The 17,463-nt window shown below is 40.3% G+C and overlaps 1 protein-coding gene and 1 pseudogene across 1 annotated transcript; one reads left to right on the top strand and one right to left on the bottom strand.

Moving 5' to 3' along the window:
• Positions 1-5,249: 5,249 nt before the first annotated feature.
• On the bottom strand, positions 5,250-9,534 carry CXCL9 (C-X-C motif chemokine ligand 9). The gene is made up of 4 exons (XM_054723449.1): positions 9,446-9,534; positions 8,230-8,356; positions 6,564-6,648; positions 5,250-5,449 (listed from the first exon to the last, which is right to left on the bottom strand). Exons 1-4 carry the CDS (start codon positions 9,507-9,509, stop codon positions 5,345-5,347), a joined length of 381 nt encoding a protein of 126 aa, XP_054579424.1. The 5' UTR covers positions 9,510-9,534; the 3' UTR covers positions 5,250-5,344.
• A 3,387-nt stretch (positions 9,535-12,921) lies between these two features.
• LOC129150761 (actin-related protein 2/3 complex subunit 3-like) lies at positions 12,922-13,457 on the top strand (annotated as a pseudogene).
• Positions 13,458-17,463: the final 4,006 nt, after the last annotated feature.

The raw sequence follows: 17,463 nt of genomic DNA, 5'->3' as shown, positions 1-17,463 counted from the left end.
GGCACTGAGAGAGAATCAGATGCACAAGAAGTTTAGTGGAGGTAACCTTTATGAAAATAAAAGTGGAAAAAAGCAGAATTGGGCAATGATTGCCCCAGACTGTGATGGAGGACTGAGAAAGTCTTAGTGAGCCCTAGGGGGAGCACCTGACTAAAGATTGCCCCTCAGAGGAGTCCCGCATTGGGCAGGAATGGTCAGTCCCTAGTATTCCGTCTACACTCAGTCATTGGCTGGCGACTGCTTGGATTTGGCCTTGGCTTGAAACCAGTGCAGCAGCGAGAGGGTGTCCTCTAACTGCCCTCCTTGTGGCTGAAAGTAAGTTCTTTATTGAAGGGTGACCCAAGCAGCACAGCTCCATGGCTGCCACATCACCAACGTTTCTAGCATTCTGGAGTTACTTGCAATAGCCCAAAGAACTGGATGCTACACAGCAGTGTTTTAAAGCTGGCATCCCACCACAGGAAATTTCTCACTGATCTCCTTTGCCTTTACTCCATTTTTACAGTCTTCCTTCACTGCCTTTTCTTTTTGCTGTTCCAGGATCCCCAACATACTCCCTAGCTGCCAGAGGTAATTCCTGTTTCCTTATTATTCAGAGAAATTTAGCAGCTCACTTTCGCAGCTCACTTTTGCTTTAAGTTCCAGTCCATAAAAACTCCTAGCCAGTCTGGCCCTAAACAAAGGCCCCAAACAAGAGACACCTGCCCTGGCCCTGGTTGCTTAGCTCAGTTGGTTAGAGCAGTGGTCGGCAAACTGCGGCTCGCGAGCCACACGTGGCTCTTTGGCCCCTTGAGTGTGGCTGGGTGTTGGAACCACTTCTTCAAAATAGACTCACCCAGGCCCAAAACCGACTTCTGCGCATGGGCCACGAAGTTTCAATCGCACCGTATGTGCGCGCCCGCACGTGGTATTTTGTGGAAGAGCCACACTCAAGGGGCCAGAGAGCCGCATGTGGCTTGCGAGCCGTGGTTTGCCGACCGCTGGATTAGAGCACCGTCCAGAAGGGCCAAGGTTGTGTGTTCCATCACTGGTCAGCCAAGGTTGTGGTTTCAATCCCTGGTCAGGGCACATACAAGAATCAACTAATGAGTACATAAATCAGTGCAACAACAAATCAAGTCCCTTTCCCACTCTCTTTCTATAAGAGAGAAAGAGGGGGAGGGAGGGGAGAAAGAGAGAGAGAGAGAGAGAGAGAGAGAGAGAGAGAGAGAGAGAGAGAGAGAGTAATTACTGGTATTTCTCATTTTAAGTAACAATGCAGTTCTTTCGCTGTATTATGTGGTTGGCTTTGGCATTGTGGAAATAAAGGAATTACTACAGGAATCAGATTTTCCACAGTTGACGGACGATCTCAAGAAGGGAAAGTCTGGGAGGACAGTCAGGTACTGGAGAAAGATTCGCGGATGAAGCCATCAGAAGCACTGGTACAGTTGGAGAAATAAGAGCTCATGAGAAAACTCCAAGAAGCCAAGCGTGTCCAGCTGCCAAACTGGGGGCCTGTGGGAAGCGGTAGCTTCTGTGTAACTGCAGCCTCTGTGACTACACTTCCAAGACCTGGTTGGGACCATTGTTGGTCGAGAGGCCAACCGTCTGGAGACAAGGTGAACTCAGAGGAGAGTAAGGGCAAGCTGGGATCCATGGATACCAAGGTGTCTGTCATTCTTTCTAATCAAGAGTAATGGCTACTTTTTCACTTCTCTTTTATAAATCTCACACAAGTGTCTCTTTGGCTAACTCTACACTAGAACTACACGGGGAAAGGGATTCTGGGAAACAGAGATCCCAGCTTAACCAAGTTGATGTAGCTCAACAGGGAACAGTGTAGGCAAAGGCCCTGAGAAGGAAATAAACTCAGTGTGATTGAGAGACAGAAAGAAGGTGAGGCTGGGCTCAATAAATGAGGAGAATAGAGGGAGCCTGGTAAGAGAAGCAGGCAGCTCTTAACTCACATATGGGTTGATAGGCTGAAGTATAGTTGATTTAATTCAAAATTGATGGATTTTAAGCAAGGTGGTAGTATTTTGTGAGTTATTCTTTGAGAGGTTCATTCTGGCCCTAGCCGGTTTGGCTCAGTGGATAGAGCATCGGCCTGTGGACTGAAGGGTCCCAGATTCAATTCTGGTCAAGGGCACATGCCCGGGTTGTGGGCTCAATGCCCAGTGTGGGGTAAACAGTGTTTCTATCTCTCTCTCCCTCTCCCTTCCTGTCTGAAATAAATAAAAATATATTAAAGAGAGAGAGAGAAGAGAGAGAGAGAGAGAGAGGAGAGAGAGAGAGAGAGGCTCATTCTGGCTGGTATGAAGGTAAGAAAGGAAGATTAAACTTGAAGAAAACGGGCAGCAGGGAAACTACTATGGTAGCCTAAGAAAGAGACAACGATAGCCTGGACTTTGAGTATAAAAATATCGAAATGGAAAACTGGTCAGTCAGCTTTTAATCTCTTCTCCAACATATTGTTTTGGTCCTGGAAGCATCCCCGTGTGTGAGATGTGGAACACCCTTTGTTGTGAGGAAGGTGCGGCAGAAGTAAATAGTCAGAGAAGGTTGGAACTGACACCAAGTACCTCCTCAGCACCAAGATCTATGCTGGGCCTGTTCCTCACAACAGTCCTGAATGAGGACACTGGTGCACAGGGAGATTAAGTGGTAGGCTTTTTATTTTATTTTTAATAAGTGATGGGCTTTTGATCTTACACCAGATGTCTCAGAATCTAGAATCCTATCTTTCAGGTTAAGGCCCTTGTGGGTAGTTATGTCTGCAGCTGCCCAAATGTCACACCTGCCTGGCCTCTCAGTGTACCTCAAATGTACACTGATATTTTTTGTCCACGTTCAACCTTCTTAGAGTCCACACTACATATCTCCAGCCCAAATTTTCTGCACTTGTAACTTACCGTACGCTTATTTAGATATCCACCACAGCTACTTATGACTTTATAATATTTAAACACATGTACTTTCAGAATATGTAAAAGGGGACTTTTTTGTTTCCTCGGTGTCTATCTCATTGGGATAGGATTATCCTTCAGAATTAGGAAATAAATTTCATTTTTATAAGTCAATGTTGTTATAAGGCATTATTGTCACATTTTCCATACAAGTTTTTTTTTTTTCTGTCCCCAAAGAGCCCTTTAAAGGGCTTCCATTCTTTATCTCCATTATACTTTATCTGAGATGAAAGCAAATAAATAAAGACATGTGAGAATTACTGTTAAGCAAGCAATAGTTGAAGTGTATGTTCAAGACATTAAAAAAATCAAGACTTGTTTTCTGATTAATGGTCCATTTATTGATGCCATCTTTTAACAAAGAAATTATTTCAGAGTATAAGGTATATATGCCAGTACTGCTTTGAACTTAATTATTTGCTTAGAGAGTATACATGTATATGTAAATGATTAATATCCTGCACTTATATGTTATAAAATGTGGTTTCTGGTTATTAGTTATACACTACACTTTACCTGTGAGTTGTGTAGTAAATGGTTCACAAACTCCCCAATTAGGGATCATTTAGATTTTTCAAGGATCTGGAAGGTATGAAAGTAAGAAAGGAAGGAGCTAGAATTTCATGATTAGATAAGACATTGTTTGGGTGGGATCACCACTGGACAGCACCGAAAATCATCTGTCGGGTAGGAGTAACAAAATTTGGGAAAGAAGACATTTGTTTAAATTCTGGCAAAAGACATCCTGTCCTACACAGTTCACCAAACCTCCTCTGTAAGAGAGTTTCCAAGCCCTGAAGAGGCTCCATGAGCACCAGCCTTGTCTCCACTAACAGAATTTGCTGCTCCCTCCAGCTCTTGGTATCTTAATATCACCTTTCTTCGGGAGTCCTGGTGAAATAATCAGTAATCACAATATTTTACCAATTCTGAGAAAAGTTTAATGACAAGGACATTCATATGTACCTAAAATGAGTTTTCAAAAGGATGTTGGCGGCTTTCTTGTCAAATCATAGAAAACCGAGGCTTGTCAGGAATTGTACTGAAGAACTTTTTGTATGGGGTGGGGAAGGGTTGGACACTGGTTGATTTCTAAAGCTCCTTGTAAGATTCCCATTGTAAGATTATGTGATTCTATGTACCCTGTATATTTTATAAAAACAGTTCAGAACTTCCATAAATGTTTAAACATTTCCATCTCATCTGCTCAAGAGGCCAAGTTAACATCCTGTCTTAATAAGACAAGGATGTTGCATCACCCTGGGTGCTTTCAGGGATAATGGCCTGAAGATAATGAGGTTACCAGGGGTTACTCAATATTGAGTCTGGCTATAGTTAGCCAGCTCCTGCTCTGAACGGATGGCCTGGTTGCCCTCCTACCTGTAACAACTGCAATAAGAAAGTATTCAAAATCTAGTCCCACAGTATGTGAGGCACGGTGGCAGATTCAGGGAAATAAACTTGGCCCCTGCCCTTAAGGAGCTGGAGAGATAGAAAAAACACACACAAAAATTAGAAAATAATTAAGCACTCACCTGTGTGGTGTGGAGCACAAATGAAATAGGGTTTTAAGATAATCTGAGTGTCCAGAAGGTTTTTTTTAAGAGGCAGGATTGAATTGAATCCTGGGCAAAGTGAAGATGAGTGGGGTGTTGGGCAAATAATGAGACGGAGTAGACCCAGGTCAGCAAGATCATGGCCTGCACAGTAGAGGAGGCAGGCACTGAACTGTGGTAGGACTGTGAGGAACTGGCTTGACTGAGGCCAAGGGGAACAACAGAAACAAAGTGGTCAGCCTGGGCAGGTAAGATGGAGTCACATGGCCTCAAAAGTGAGATAGAAGGTTCTGAAAGCTAAGTGCTAGTGTTCTCCAGTGGTGGTTCCCAGAAACAACCAGCATTTACCTCTCAGCTACATTGCATGTGAGGCCTGTAGGCGGATTCAAATACAGATGCTGCTGGCCATGGCAGCTTAGTGAGGTCCAGCTCAATTCCAAACTGCTTGGCTTACCAGCAAGCTGACAAGCGGGCACTTGCTGACATGTGCCTCAGAATACGCTCTGAAAACTGCAGGCTGTGGTCTTGGAAGCCGTAGGCTGCTCTCTCAGGCAGCTGTTGTGTGTGAGATGTGATTGCGTGGACATTTGTCCACATGTGGGTGTTACTAAGATCCTGCCCTTAAGCATGATGAAATTCAGCTGGCTGTAGGTGGAAGACTAAAGACAATTCTTAACATTTGGACTTTAAAAGCCACTTTTTTGTTTCAATTACAATTTCATAATGATGCTTTATAATTTCTAGTCAGATCAACAAGCTTATGGATTAAGGTGCTGGAATTATTTCAGTATAATTAAAAAGATCATTGAAACAGAAAATATTTGTCAGTAAAGTGGTCGATTATATAGTCTTCTTTTCGTGAGGACGTTGAGATCGTTTAACTTTTTGAATTCCCTGCTTTTTTGATGTTTTTTTCCCTTTCTTTTGCTTTTTCTTTTGGCTGACCTGCAAAGAGAGGGGGGGAAAAGGACATCGTTTCTTCATCTTACCATATTCCCTTTCTGATATTATCATTGAACTCTCTAGGCCGTGGCCCTTCTTCATCCTCAAAACAGGTTTAAAGTGCTTTACTCTCAAAGGGGCTCCTTTCAATTCTTTCTACTTCACCCACTTTGAGGAGGAGGCAACAGCCTTCTAATTGGTCTTCTCCTGTCCATTCTCCTGACTCATTACTACCCTCACTCCAACCTTGCTTATGACTTAACTGTCGCAAGTACAACTTTCTGAGGTTGGTACTGTTATCAACTACTTTTTACCCATGGGGAGACTGAGGCTCAGAGAGTGTAACTTGCCTCAAGTTGCATAGCTAGTATGTGGCAGAACCGCTAGTCTAGCAGACTCCAAAAGCCACACTCCCAACTACATAGTCTGTGTCCCTCTTCAGACATATAACGCCTTAGCATGTCATACAGGACTCTTTCCACTCTGTCCTGGTCTACTCTTTTACCTCAACCCCTTAATTCCCTCCATACAAACTCCATCCACATTACTAGAGGCTCCTTGAACACAGCAAGCTCTCTCATGATTCTATCTTTCATGATGTCCTTGCCCTCCTGGTGAACTACTTATCCTTCAACACCTAAATCAAATGTCACCTGATATGAAAAGTCTCCCTTAATAGTTTCTCCCTGCCCCTCCCTTCAGCAAAATCACTTACTCCTTCTTCTATAATCTTCAAGGTTCTTGTTCATATTTTTATTTAATATTTGAAATTGTACTTTAATTTATTGTTAGAATATTGCTATAGCAGGATGGTACTGTATCTTATTACCTTTCTATTCTCAGTGTCTACTATTCAGTTAAATACAGATTCATTGTGTTAAATAAGAAAGATAAGCTCCCTATGCTCATGGAACCCACATTCTAGTGGTGTAATAGACAAGTGCTACTCTATGCAGGAATATACCATACACCAAAGTGAGGACATCATTCTAGTAACAAAACAGGAATACAATAATATGAATTTTTAAAAATGTACCTTTAAAGGAACTACATAGATTCTTTGTCTTCCAAAGTTAATTTCTAAGAGAAAAAAAAATTGTTCCTTCTTTTCACTAACCTGTTTCTCCCACTCTTTCATCAATTTTTTCACATTTGTTGAATCTGGGTTTAGACATGTTTGAGTCCCATTCTTCATTATAGCACTGCCAAGGTAATAACAATAAGATTTTAACTTTTTTAAAAAAGATTTAACTTTTAATAATTTAAATGCTTCATCTTATCCTCAGAATTCAATTCCCCAATTAGAGTGTACTTGTGTCATCACTGTAAGCATCTGAGAATCCCTTTCTTTTTTCCTGCCTCTTCATTTTCATTTTATTTTATTTTATTTATTTTTTATTGATTTCATAGAGGAAGGGAGAAGGAGAGAGAGACAGAAACATCAATGATGAGAGAGACTCATTGATTGGCTTCCTCCTGCACTCCCCACACTGGAGATCGAGCCTGCAACCTGGGCATGTGCCCTTGACCAGAATCGAACCTGGGACCTTTCAGTCTGCAGGCCAACGCTCTATCCACTGAGCCAAGCCGGCTAGGGCAGCCTTTTCATTTTCTAATCAAACAAGGGACTTAGAGAAATCTCTAGGATAGCACATAACCATAAATTTAAAAAATCCCACAGGTATATCCAATGAGAGAAACATATCTAAAGATGATATTGATTATTTTGTCCTGGAAATAGCTATTTAAGCTTAACTGAAGAAGCAAAATGGAAAAGTTATCAATATACCTACTTTTTTCCCAGAAACAATGAAAATCAGCATGAATTTTGCCAAATTTTCTAATGAAACTACTTAAAACATAATAAAATGTTATCCTAAGATAAGATTAACAGACTGGTTGAGTTTTGTTAAATTACAGCATACTCTCCTTGAATAATTCAAAGATTTTTTTTCTTTAATTTATCAATATAATCTGAGAATAAGAGTAGCCAGTCTATATATCATTCTCTATTTAGACTTCAAAAGACTTAAGTGTATACATGTACTTTAACTTAGCAATTCTAATTTCTAGAAAGGTATTATTAGTAGGAAAGAATTCAAGACACAATATTGCCATAATAAGAGTTTGATTTCAATAGGAAAAAATAGAAAATAACCCACAATTAGCATTGGTCATACAGATTATGGTACATGCATATGATGGAATATAATTTGACCATTAAAAATGACATTATCAGAAAAAGATGGTATGACAGAAGATGTACTGACATGAAGAAACGTTCATGATATAGTATTAATGAAAAAAAAACAGTATGTAGGGTATGATTTTATTTTTGTGTGCATATACTGTATATTGTATTTATAAATATATGTATATATTTTTTGTGTTTATATATGTACACACAAAGCAAATGAGAGAGCTCTGGAAAACCACATACCAAGAGATTAACAGCATTTGTCACTGGATGGTAGCATTATAAATAATATTAATTTTTTTTCTTTTGGGTTATCTGCATTAAACATTTTCTCCAATGAACATATATTACTTTTGTGATATGTCTTTGTTCTGAACCCCCACCAGAAATTACTTGTTGGTTGTTGGGTTTTTTGTTTGTTTGTTTCTTTGTTTTTTAGAAAAGCAAGAAGTAGGCAAGATTTGCAGAGGAGCAACAATCTGAATTTTAAGTGTCTGCGTAGGCAAGCATGCTGAGGGTAATAATCACACTAAATTTAATGTTCCTGCCAATAGGATGCATGCATGTTGGATGAGATTTTACTTACATGATTTCAGTTTTCTCACAAGAAGGACTTGGGGAAAACTGTTTAAGGTCCTTTAAGGACTTTAGGTGGATCATCCCTTGGTTGGTGTTGATGCAGAAACAGCGTCCTTTCTTCATTATTGGGACTCCTAAGAGAAAGGGAATGGATAACACATACCGGTTTAGGGCAATGTCTCAATTTAGGTGATCCATCAAAATGAGACATTTGACTTAATCATGGTTATTACTATCATTTCCTGAGTTTCTAATAATCATTACCACAAACTTTGAAGTAGGTATCACTTTCATTTTATAGACAAAGAAGTTCAAGTTCAAAGAAGTAAAGAACAAAGTCATTCAGCTTTTAGTGGGGAGGGAAAGAGTTTGAATCCAAAGGCATTGCTCTTAACTACCATATTCTACAACCTCAGGAAAAAAGATTTTCACAATATTAAATAAATGCCTATTGCAGGCCAGACACATGGATACCCAATTCATGGGTGCTATGTGGGCCACAGTTTCCTAAGCAATTCCCAAAGCCGTTTTATGACATGACCTTGCAGTTGGTGCTGGTTTGGACAGAAAGCTCTACATATAATAACTAGTTACCACTACCATCCTCATCCTCCCCACTGCCTTGCTTTTCAATAGTACTTTAAACTTTTGGAAATTCTTTAAAATACACTATCTTCATTCCTTAATTATTTCATTTATTCAACATATATCATATATTTACTTAGTGCTTACTATATGCCATACATCATGAGGTAGATAGAAAAATCATAACTATAAAATATCCATTTTTCAGCGGAGGAAACTGAAGTCTAGAAAAGCTCACTAATTTGCTTAAGGTAACAAAGGCCAATAGTAAACAAGTTAAGAACAATGTCTCTGATTATTGGATCTTTAATTGATTAAGCACAGAAATACTTATTAAGAAACAATATTAGGGTAACAGAAATAACTTGAAGTCTTTAATCTCATTATCTACAGTTCAATAAACATTTATTGAACATTTACAACATGCCAGGAATTCAAACACCAAGACTGAGAAGACTTTTTTGATTTGGCAAGTCTAAGATAGGAACTTTGGATAATCAACCACATCAATGAGCTTTTATGAGTGACTCATATCACTTTCTGATGCATGCAATCACCTCTACTGGGCAATTCAAGAGGCTTTTATAGCAATTTACATCTCTGAATTTATTAACTTAATGTGACTCAGAACCCCTTACCTCGAACTCCAATCAGAGTCAGGAAGATGATACCCAAAAGGAGAGAAACACCACTTTTCTTCATAGCGGTAGAATGGAGTTCTATTGAGTCACTCCTCTATTGGAATTCAAGCCTGGGAAATTCTTTAGAGAACATGCTATTGAAAATCATATTTATATAGGAAAACATTTTTCCTCTGAAGCTCTGATTGGCTAGTATTCTTAGCTGATCTAGCTGAACTGACCACAAACAATTGTGCTGGGGGAAATCCTACTCTCAGATCCAAGGGAATTTCTGCATGTTTTGTGTCCATTTCACATAAATGGGTGGTTTATAGTAAGGGATGTGAAACCACTATCACTGGCAGCCTTTAGTATACTCATAGCTGCTCACCTAGGGTGAAGAATAGGTAATATAATGATATCATACAACAATAGTTGGAAATGTGGTTTTCAGATGGAGAATACTGAAGTCCAGATAAGTAAAACACTCTTCAAATTTTCTTACTATTTATGTAATATATGGCTGACTTATTTTCTTTACATATGATAATTTCCTCCAGGACCAGGTCATTTCCTAATGTGATAAGCTTCCTTTGTTTTTTATGCCATTGCTGCTACAGTTTATTGTTATTTTTAATGGTTGAATTAGTTAGAATAAGGAATCAGTTGAAACAGACAAATGGGACTACATCAAACTTAAAAACTTCTTTGCTTGCATCAAAGAAAACAATCGACAGAGTGAAAAAAACAACCTATGAAATGGGAGAAAATAATTGCAAAACATATATCTGATTAAGAGTTAATGCCTAGAATTTATAAGAAAATTCTACAACATAGCAACAGCAGCAACAACAAACCTGATTTTTAAAAAAGGAGAGAAATTTGAATAGACATTTCTCTAAAGAAGATATACAAATTGCCAATAAACACATGAAATGTTCAATATCATAATCATAAAAGACAGGGAAATGCAAATCAAAACCACAATGATATATCATCTCATATTCATCAGGATGCCACTATCAAATATATATATAGTGGAGTTCAATTGCTTGCTATGACATGCGCTGACCACCAGGAGGTGGCACAGAATGAAGGAAGGCCCTGGCCTGCCACTGGCAGCTGGGGAAGGAAGGCCCTGATCAGCCCTGATTGCCTGCCAGGCCTAGGGACCCTACCCGTGTATGAAATTCATGCACCGGGCCTCTAGTTAGAAAATAACAACTGTTGGTGTGGATATGGAGAAGTTGGAACCCTTGTGCACTATTGTGGGAATGTAAAATAGTGCTTCCATTATGGGAAAGAATATGGAGGCTCCTCAAAACATCAAAATAGAATGACCATATGATGCAGCAATTCCACTTCTGGGAATAGGTTCAAAAGAATTCAAAGAAGGATCTCAAAGAGAAATTTGCTAACCCATGTTCATGGTAGCATTATTCACAACAGCTTTATTTGCAAAGGTGAAGTCACCCAAATGTCCACTGACAGATGAATGGATGAAGAAAATGTGGTATATACAAGCAATGAAACTTTCAGCAGCCCAAGAAAGAAGGAAATCTTGTGCCATGCTACAACATGGATGGACCTTGAGGAGATTATGCTAAGTGAAATAAGCCAGTCACAAAAGGACAAATATTTATCTGAAGTATGTAAAGTCAAATCTAGAAGCAGAAGGTAGAAAGGTGGCTGCCAAGGGCTGGGGAAAAAAGGTGAGGTGAAATTAGTCTTTAGTAGGTTTCAGAGTTTCAGTGTTGAAAAATGAAAAAGTTCTAGAGATATGTTGTACAATAATATGAATATACTTAAGACTACTGAACTGTACACTTAGAAATGCTTAAAATTGTAAATTTCATGTTATGCTTTTTTTTTTTACTATAATAATTAAACAAAAAAAAGAGTAATGCCCTGGCTGGTGTGTCTCGGTGGCTTGAAGCATTGTCCCTGTATACTGAAAGGTTGTAGGTTCAATTCCCAGTTAGGACATATACCCAGGTTTCTTTCTAGTTTGATCCCTTCTGGGGGTGTGTACAGGAGGCAACCAATTGATGTTTCTCTCTCGTATTGTTGTTTCTCTCTCTTCCTTTCCTTCTCTCTCTCTCTCTCTCTCTCTCTCTCTCTCTCTCTCTCTCTCTCTCTCAAAAAAAATAAAAATAAAGAGTAAGGGATCAGTTGCATGTAATGGAGACCCAAATTAATAGTGGCTAATTAAGATAAATGCATTTCACCTTGAAAGAGGCAGGTTGATTAGAGTGTGTACGGTGGTTCTGCTCCATGAGGTCTCATTGATTCATTGCCATCTCCAGGTTGCTGCCCTCCTGCACATGGCCCAAGGGGCTTTGCCACCATGTCTGCTTTCCAAGTACAGGATGGTGGGAAGGCAGAAAAGGGCTTGTTCCTCAGTTTTAGACCCAGACTGGATTGTACTCATCACTTTCCATCATCTGCCATGAGCCAGAACTTAGTCACATGGCCATACCTATCTGCAGGGCAGGTTAAGAAATGTGACCTTTATTCTGGTTGATCCACTAAAGTTTGGAGGTTCATTATTATAGAATAATGCTTCTCAACTTTTTTTTATTAGTTCCTCTCCTGAGATTAATTAAGTTTAAATTAACTTAAATTTAAATTAAATTATGCCCTGGCCAGGTTGCTCAATTGGTTAGAGCATCATCCCATATACCAAAAAGGTTGTGGGTTTGATTCCTGGTCAGGGCACATATCTATGTTGCAAGTTCAGTTCACATTTGGGGCACATACAGAAGGCAACCAATCAATGGTTTTTTCTCTCTCTTCCTCTCTCTCTCTGTCTCTCTCTCTGTCTCTCTTTTTAAAAAAATATAATTTTATTGATCTCAGAGAAGAAGGGAGAGGGAGAGAGAGATAGAAACATCAATGATTCTCATTGATTGCCTGCCTCCTGCACACCCTACACTGGGGATCAAAGCCACAACCCGCGGACTGGGAATCAAACCATGATTTCCGGGTTCATGGTTGACGCTCAACCACTGAGCCAAGCCAGCCGGGCTCTTACTTTCTCTTTTAAATCAATAAACATATCTTTGGGTGAGGAAAAAAAATTAAATTAAATTTTTTCCTAAAGAAAAAAACTTAATAGTCATGCACTGCATAATGATTTTTTGGTCAACAATGAACCACATATATGAAGGTGGTCCCTTCATATATGTTATAATAATGACATAATGAGATTATAATGGAGCTGAAAAATTCTTATAACCTAGTGCTGTAGCTGTTGTAACATCATAGTGTAAAGACTGCAAAAGTCAACATGGCTGTGGTTGAGATTGTAAACCACTTTAACCTGGGTGTGGATGAGGATGACACTGAGGAGCTCTTAGAAGTTGTTCCTGAGGAACTGATGAAGGAGGAGTTGTTGGGACTGGAACAGGATAGCATAGTTGAGCAAAGGAGGCAAGAGCAAAGGAAACTGCTGAAGAAAAAGAGAAACCTCAGAAAAATCAGGAGACATCAAGATGCCGGCTTACCATTCTTCTCTCATGGGCCCTGATACCAAACTCATTGGGAAACAAGGCACTGTTGCCCATCAGAAGTCAGTTCACATGACCTGCCCCTAGAAAGACAAAAGACACAGATATTGTGGATGAAGCCATCTATTATTTCAAGGCCAATGTCTTCTTCAAAAACCATGAAATTAAGAATAAAGCTGATAGGACCTTGATATACATAACTCTCTACATTTCTGAGTGTCTAAAGGAACTCCAAAAGTGCAACTCTAAAAGCAAGATGAGAAAGCAATGTATAGACTGGGAATCACTAATTTTCCCATTCCTGGAGAGCCTGGTTTTCCACTTAACACAATTTAAGCCAAACCTTCAAACAAACAGGTGACAAAGTGATGAGGGCCTATTTGTAGCAGTTAAGGCAAGAGGCTGGACTGAGACTTTGTGAGAAAGTTTTTGAGCCTCAGAATGATAAAACCAGCGAGTGGTGGACTTGCTTTGTGAAGAGACAGTTCATAAACAAGAGTCTTTCAGGACCTGGACAGTGAAGAGAGTGGGGCAGTTTCCACAGCTGTGGGCAGCATTTTACAGCAAGATGTACATAGTTCTTTGCTTGTATTTAATAAGGTTTTATACAGGAAAAAGGAAAAAGAAGAAAACTCAGTGAAGGGTTTAGCAGAAGCTTTTGCAGACCTTAGCAAGCTCCTTAAAACGTTTGAAAACATAGACCTCAACACCAAAAGGTTTTCATTAATAAAGAGTGAGAAAGGAAAGGGTGTTTAAGCTGCTGCTCCAACTCGATCAGTGACCAAAGGAATACAGTAAGTTCCTAACCAAGGCCATCCGAGGGACCAGCCATGCACACTTTCTAACAGTTCCAATTAAAAAGATAAATGATTATAGAAGGCAGTGCCTATTCTTTCTGTATCCTGATAAAAAAGCAGAAATAATTGCCTCCAGATTTCTTCCCATGACCCCCAACTCCAGGTGCTTAATGATCCTACCTTGTCTGCATATTCTCTTCACCTAATGTAAAACTGTTAATCCTTGAATGCATGCAACTAAAACTGCTGCTGTATAGCTGTATTTTTCTTTGTCCTCCTGCCTCTATATAAGCATCTTCTCACTTTCCTAAAGTCGGAGCACTGTTTAAAGGCTTCTTGGAACTCTGCTCTTGGATATGTCCTCAAATAGGTCCAAATAAAAAACTCCTTTTTTTAATCTACAAAGGTTCAAGTCTTCTTTTTGTTGACAAGAGGAATGTTCATGGTGCAGTATCTGCTTACAAGCAAATTTGTGGTGAAAAACAAACCTAGCAAACCACATAGACATATTTCTGAAAAGAGTGACACCTCCTCAAGAGCCTCAGACAGGCCCTCCAGGAGGTGTTCCAACAAAGGCATTGCTATCCTAGGAGATGATAGCGCCATCGTGTTATTGCCCCTGAACACGTTCCCTTTAAGTGGGACAAGATGTGAAAGTGGAAGATAATGATATTCATAATCCTCACCCTGTATAGGCCTAGGCTAATGGGTATATTTATGTCTTAGTTTTTGAAAAAAAGTTAAAACAATTTTAATAGAAAAAATGCTTATAGAATAGGGATATAAAAAAAGAAAATAGCCCTAGCCGGTTTGGCTCAGTGGATAGAGCGTCAGCCTGAAGACTAAAGGGTCCCAGGTTCGATTCCGGTCAAGGGCATGTATCTTGGTTGTGGGCACATCCCCAGTAGGGGTGTGCAGGAGGCGGCTGATTGATGTTTCTCTCTCATCGATGATTCTGGCTCTCCCTCTCCCTTCCTTTCTGTAAAAAAAATCAATAAAATATATATTTTTAAAAAGCTTTAAAAAGAGAAAATATCTTTGTAAAACTGTATAAAGTATTTGTATTTTAATGTGTTATAAAAGAGTCAAAAGTTTAAAAAAACTAAAAGATTTATAAAGTCGGAAAATTATAGTAAGTCAAGATTAATTTATTGTTGAATAAGTTTAAAAAATAAATTTAGTGTAGTCTAAGTGTACAGTGCTTATAAAGTCTACAGTAGTGTACAGTAATGCCCTAGGCCTAGGCCTTCAGATTCACTAACCACTTGCCCAGAAAAACTTCCAGTTTTGCACGCTTCATTCATAAGTGCCCTATACCAGTGGTCAGCAAATTTATTAGTCAACAGAGCCAAATATCAACAGTACAATGACTGAAATTTCTTTTTTTTTAAATTAAATTAAATTTTATTTATTTTTTATTTTTTTAAATTACTTTATTGATTAAGGTATCACATATTTGTCCTCAAACCCCCCCCCCCCTCATTCCCATCCCAAACCTCTCCACACGCATGCCTGAAATTGCTTTTGAGAGCCGAAAACCGACTTCTGCGCATGGGCCATGAAGTTTCAATCGCACTGTCCGTGCGCGCCCACACGTGGTATTTTGTGGAAGAGCCACACTCAAGGGGCCAAAGAGCCGCATGTGGCTTGCGAGCCACAGTTTGCCGACCACTGCCCTATATGGGCCTACTATATTTTCTTTTATACTGTATTTTTACTGTACCTTTCCTATGTGTAGATGTGTTTACACAAATACCTACCACCTATATATATAAAAGGTTAAGCAACCGCCAACTGGCCAACTGGCCAGTAGCTATGACATGCACTACCACCAGGGAGCAAACACTCAACGCAGGAGCTGCAGAGCTGCGTTCACGTGGCAGCTGTGGTTCTCAGGTGACGCACCCAGAACCAGAGAGAAGGGAGCCCGATTCCGGGGTGTGTCACCTGAGAACTGCCCTCTCACAATCCAGGACCCCTCGGGGGATATCAGAGAGCCAGTTTCAGCTAGATCCTCTCAGGCCAGGCGGAGGGACCCCACCGGTGCACAAATCTGTGCACCGGGTCTCTAGTTGTATTATAATTGCCTACAGTACTCAGTATAGTAACATGCTGTACAAGTTTGTAGCGTAGGAGAAATAGGCTATACAATATACTAGTACAAGCATACTTCATTTTATTGGGCTTTGCTTTGTTGTACTTAACAGGTGTTGCATTTTTTTTACAAACTGAAGGCAAGCCCCTCATTGGCAAAACGATTATGACTCGCTTAATTTTGTTACTTGCTATATTGTGGCGGTCTGGAACCGAACCTGCAATATCTCCCAGGTGCTCCTGTAGCCTAGGTGTGTATTACCTGTACTAGTTATCATCCAGGTTTGTGTTAAGTGCACTATGATGTTTGCACAATGATGAAATCGCCTAATAACACATTTCTCAGAATGTATCCCAGTCATTAAGCAACACATGACAGTATTAAGAAATAAGTAAGATTTTGTTGGATAGGGTTGAACTTTGGTGTGCCACTAATCATTGCTAATATCCAAGATATTTTTTTACTCTCTCTAAGAACCAATTTTGTCCCCTTGAGGACAACATTCCCCACCTACCCAAATGAGAATGCATGCTATAAAGTAAAGGGGGTGGAGGGAGGGACAAATATTAGGATTTTCTGTTACATGGTGCACATTTTTGGACTAGTTTCTAGTATTAATGCTTAAATACAACATTACTGAAATCTTTTTGAAGAAAACCTGTGGTGATACAGCTTATGCATTTGGTTATGCTTAATTTTGGTAATTACTGTGACTATGCATAAGATGGAGGTAGGTTCAAGTCCAGATTTGCTACCTAATGACAGTGCAAAATACTTAACTTTTTAAAGCCTCAGTTCTCTCAGCTGGGAAAACTACTACTGACCTCACAGATTGTTAAAATTATGGCAACAATGCATTATCAACTGCAAAGCATCATAGAGCTAGTGGCATTCTTTCTAAGCAAAGAAAGACAGACGAAAACGTCTTAGAATAAAGACTAAGGCCCAGCATTGCCTTCCCTTGCCCACTTTTCCAGCCTCTTTTTGCGTAACTGCTCTATCACCCTTTATTTCCTCAGATCCTTAAAGGGACAAGGCTCCTTCCCGTCGCACTGTTCCTGCTCATGCTGTTTTCCTGCTTGCAATGCTGTGCCTGCTCCGCCTCCCTACCCTGCTGCCTAGCAATCTGACCCACCGTAGATATCCAGGATGGCAGGTCCCCTGAGAAGACTTCCTTGATCCTCAGACTGGGTGGGGTCCTCTTCCCTATGCTCTCATGCCACCTCGCGCCTGTCCTGGTTCAGCCCATTTCCAAGGCTATGTTAAGTTTATCTGGAATCCTATGGCTAACATCTCTTTCTGCCACAGTGAGGGGGGTGTTGGAGAATCTACGCTGAGCACAGGGCCTGGCACACAGTAGGTGCTCAGTAGATATGCCGACAGGAGAGAAGGAGCCAAGGAACCAAAGATCCCAGCCTGGCTTCGCACGCACTGCGCCTGTGAAGTGCTGCCAGGCTCCCTGGGGGCCGAGGCACGCACTGAGCATGCCCAGCCAGCCAATGGGGGCCGAGGCGCGCACTGAGCATGCCCAGCCAGCCAATGGGGGCCGAGGCGCGCACTGAGCATGCCCAGCCAGCCAATGGGGGCCGAGGCGCGCACTGAGCATGCCCAGCCAACCAACTTCCAGAACTTTCA

The sequence above is a fragment of the Eptesicus fuscus genome, chromosome 2, assembly GCF_027574615.1.
Source record: "Eptesicus fuscus isolate TK198812 chromosome 2, DD_ASM_mEF_20220401, whole genome shotgun sequence".
In the NCBI taxonomy this organism is placed as follows: Eukaryota; Metazoa; Chordata; class Mammalia; order Chiroptera; family Vespertilionidae; genus Eptesicus; species Eptesicus fuscus.
The sequence above is the reverse complement of the archived record's forward strand: the minus strand, read 5'-3'. Positions and strand labels throughout refer to the sequence as shown.

Coding starts and splice junctions, on each gene's coding strand:
- CXCL9 (XM_054723449.1), bottom strand. CDS start 9,509: ATGAAGAAAAGTGGTGTTTCTCTCCTTTTGGGTATCATCTTCCTGACT. Junction 6,649..8,229: donor TGTGAGAAAACTGAAATCAT/GTAAGTAAAATC, acceptor TTACCTTGGCAG/TGCTATAATGAAGAATGGGA. Junction 5,450..6,563: donor TGAAAGAGTGGGAGAAACAG/GTTAGTGAAAAG, acceptor CTCTCTTTGCAG/GTCAGCCAAAAGAAAAAGCA.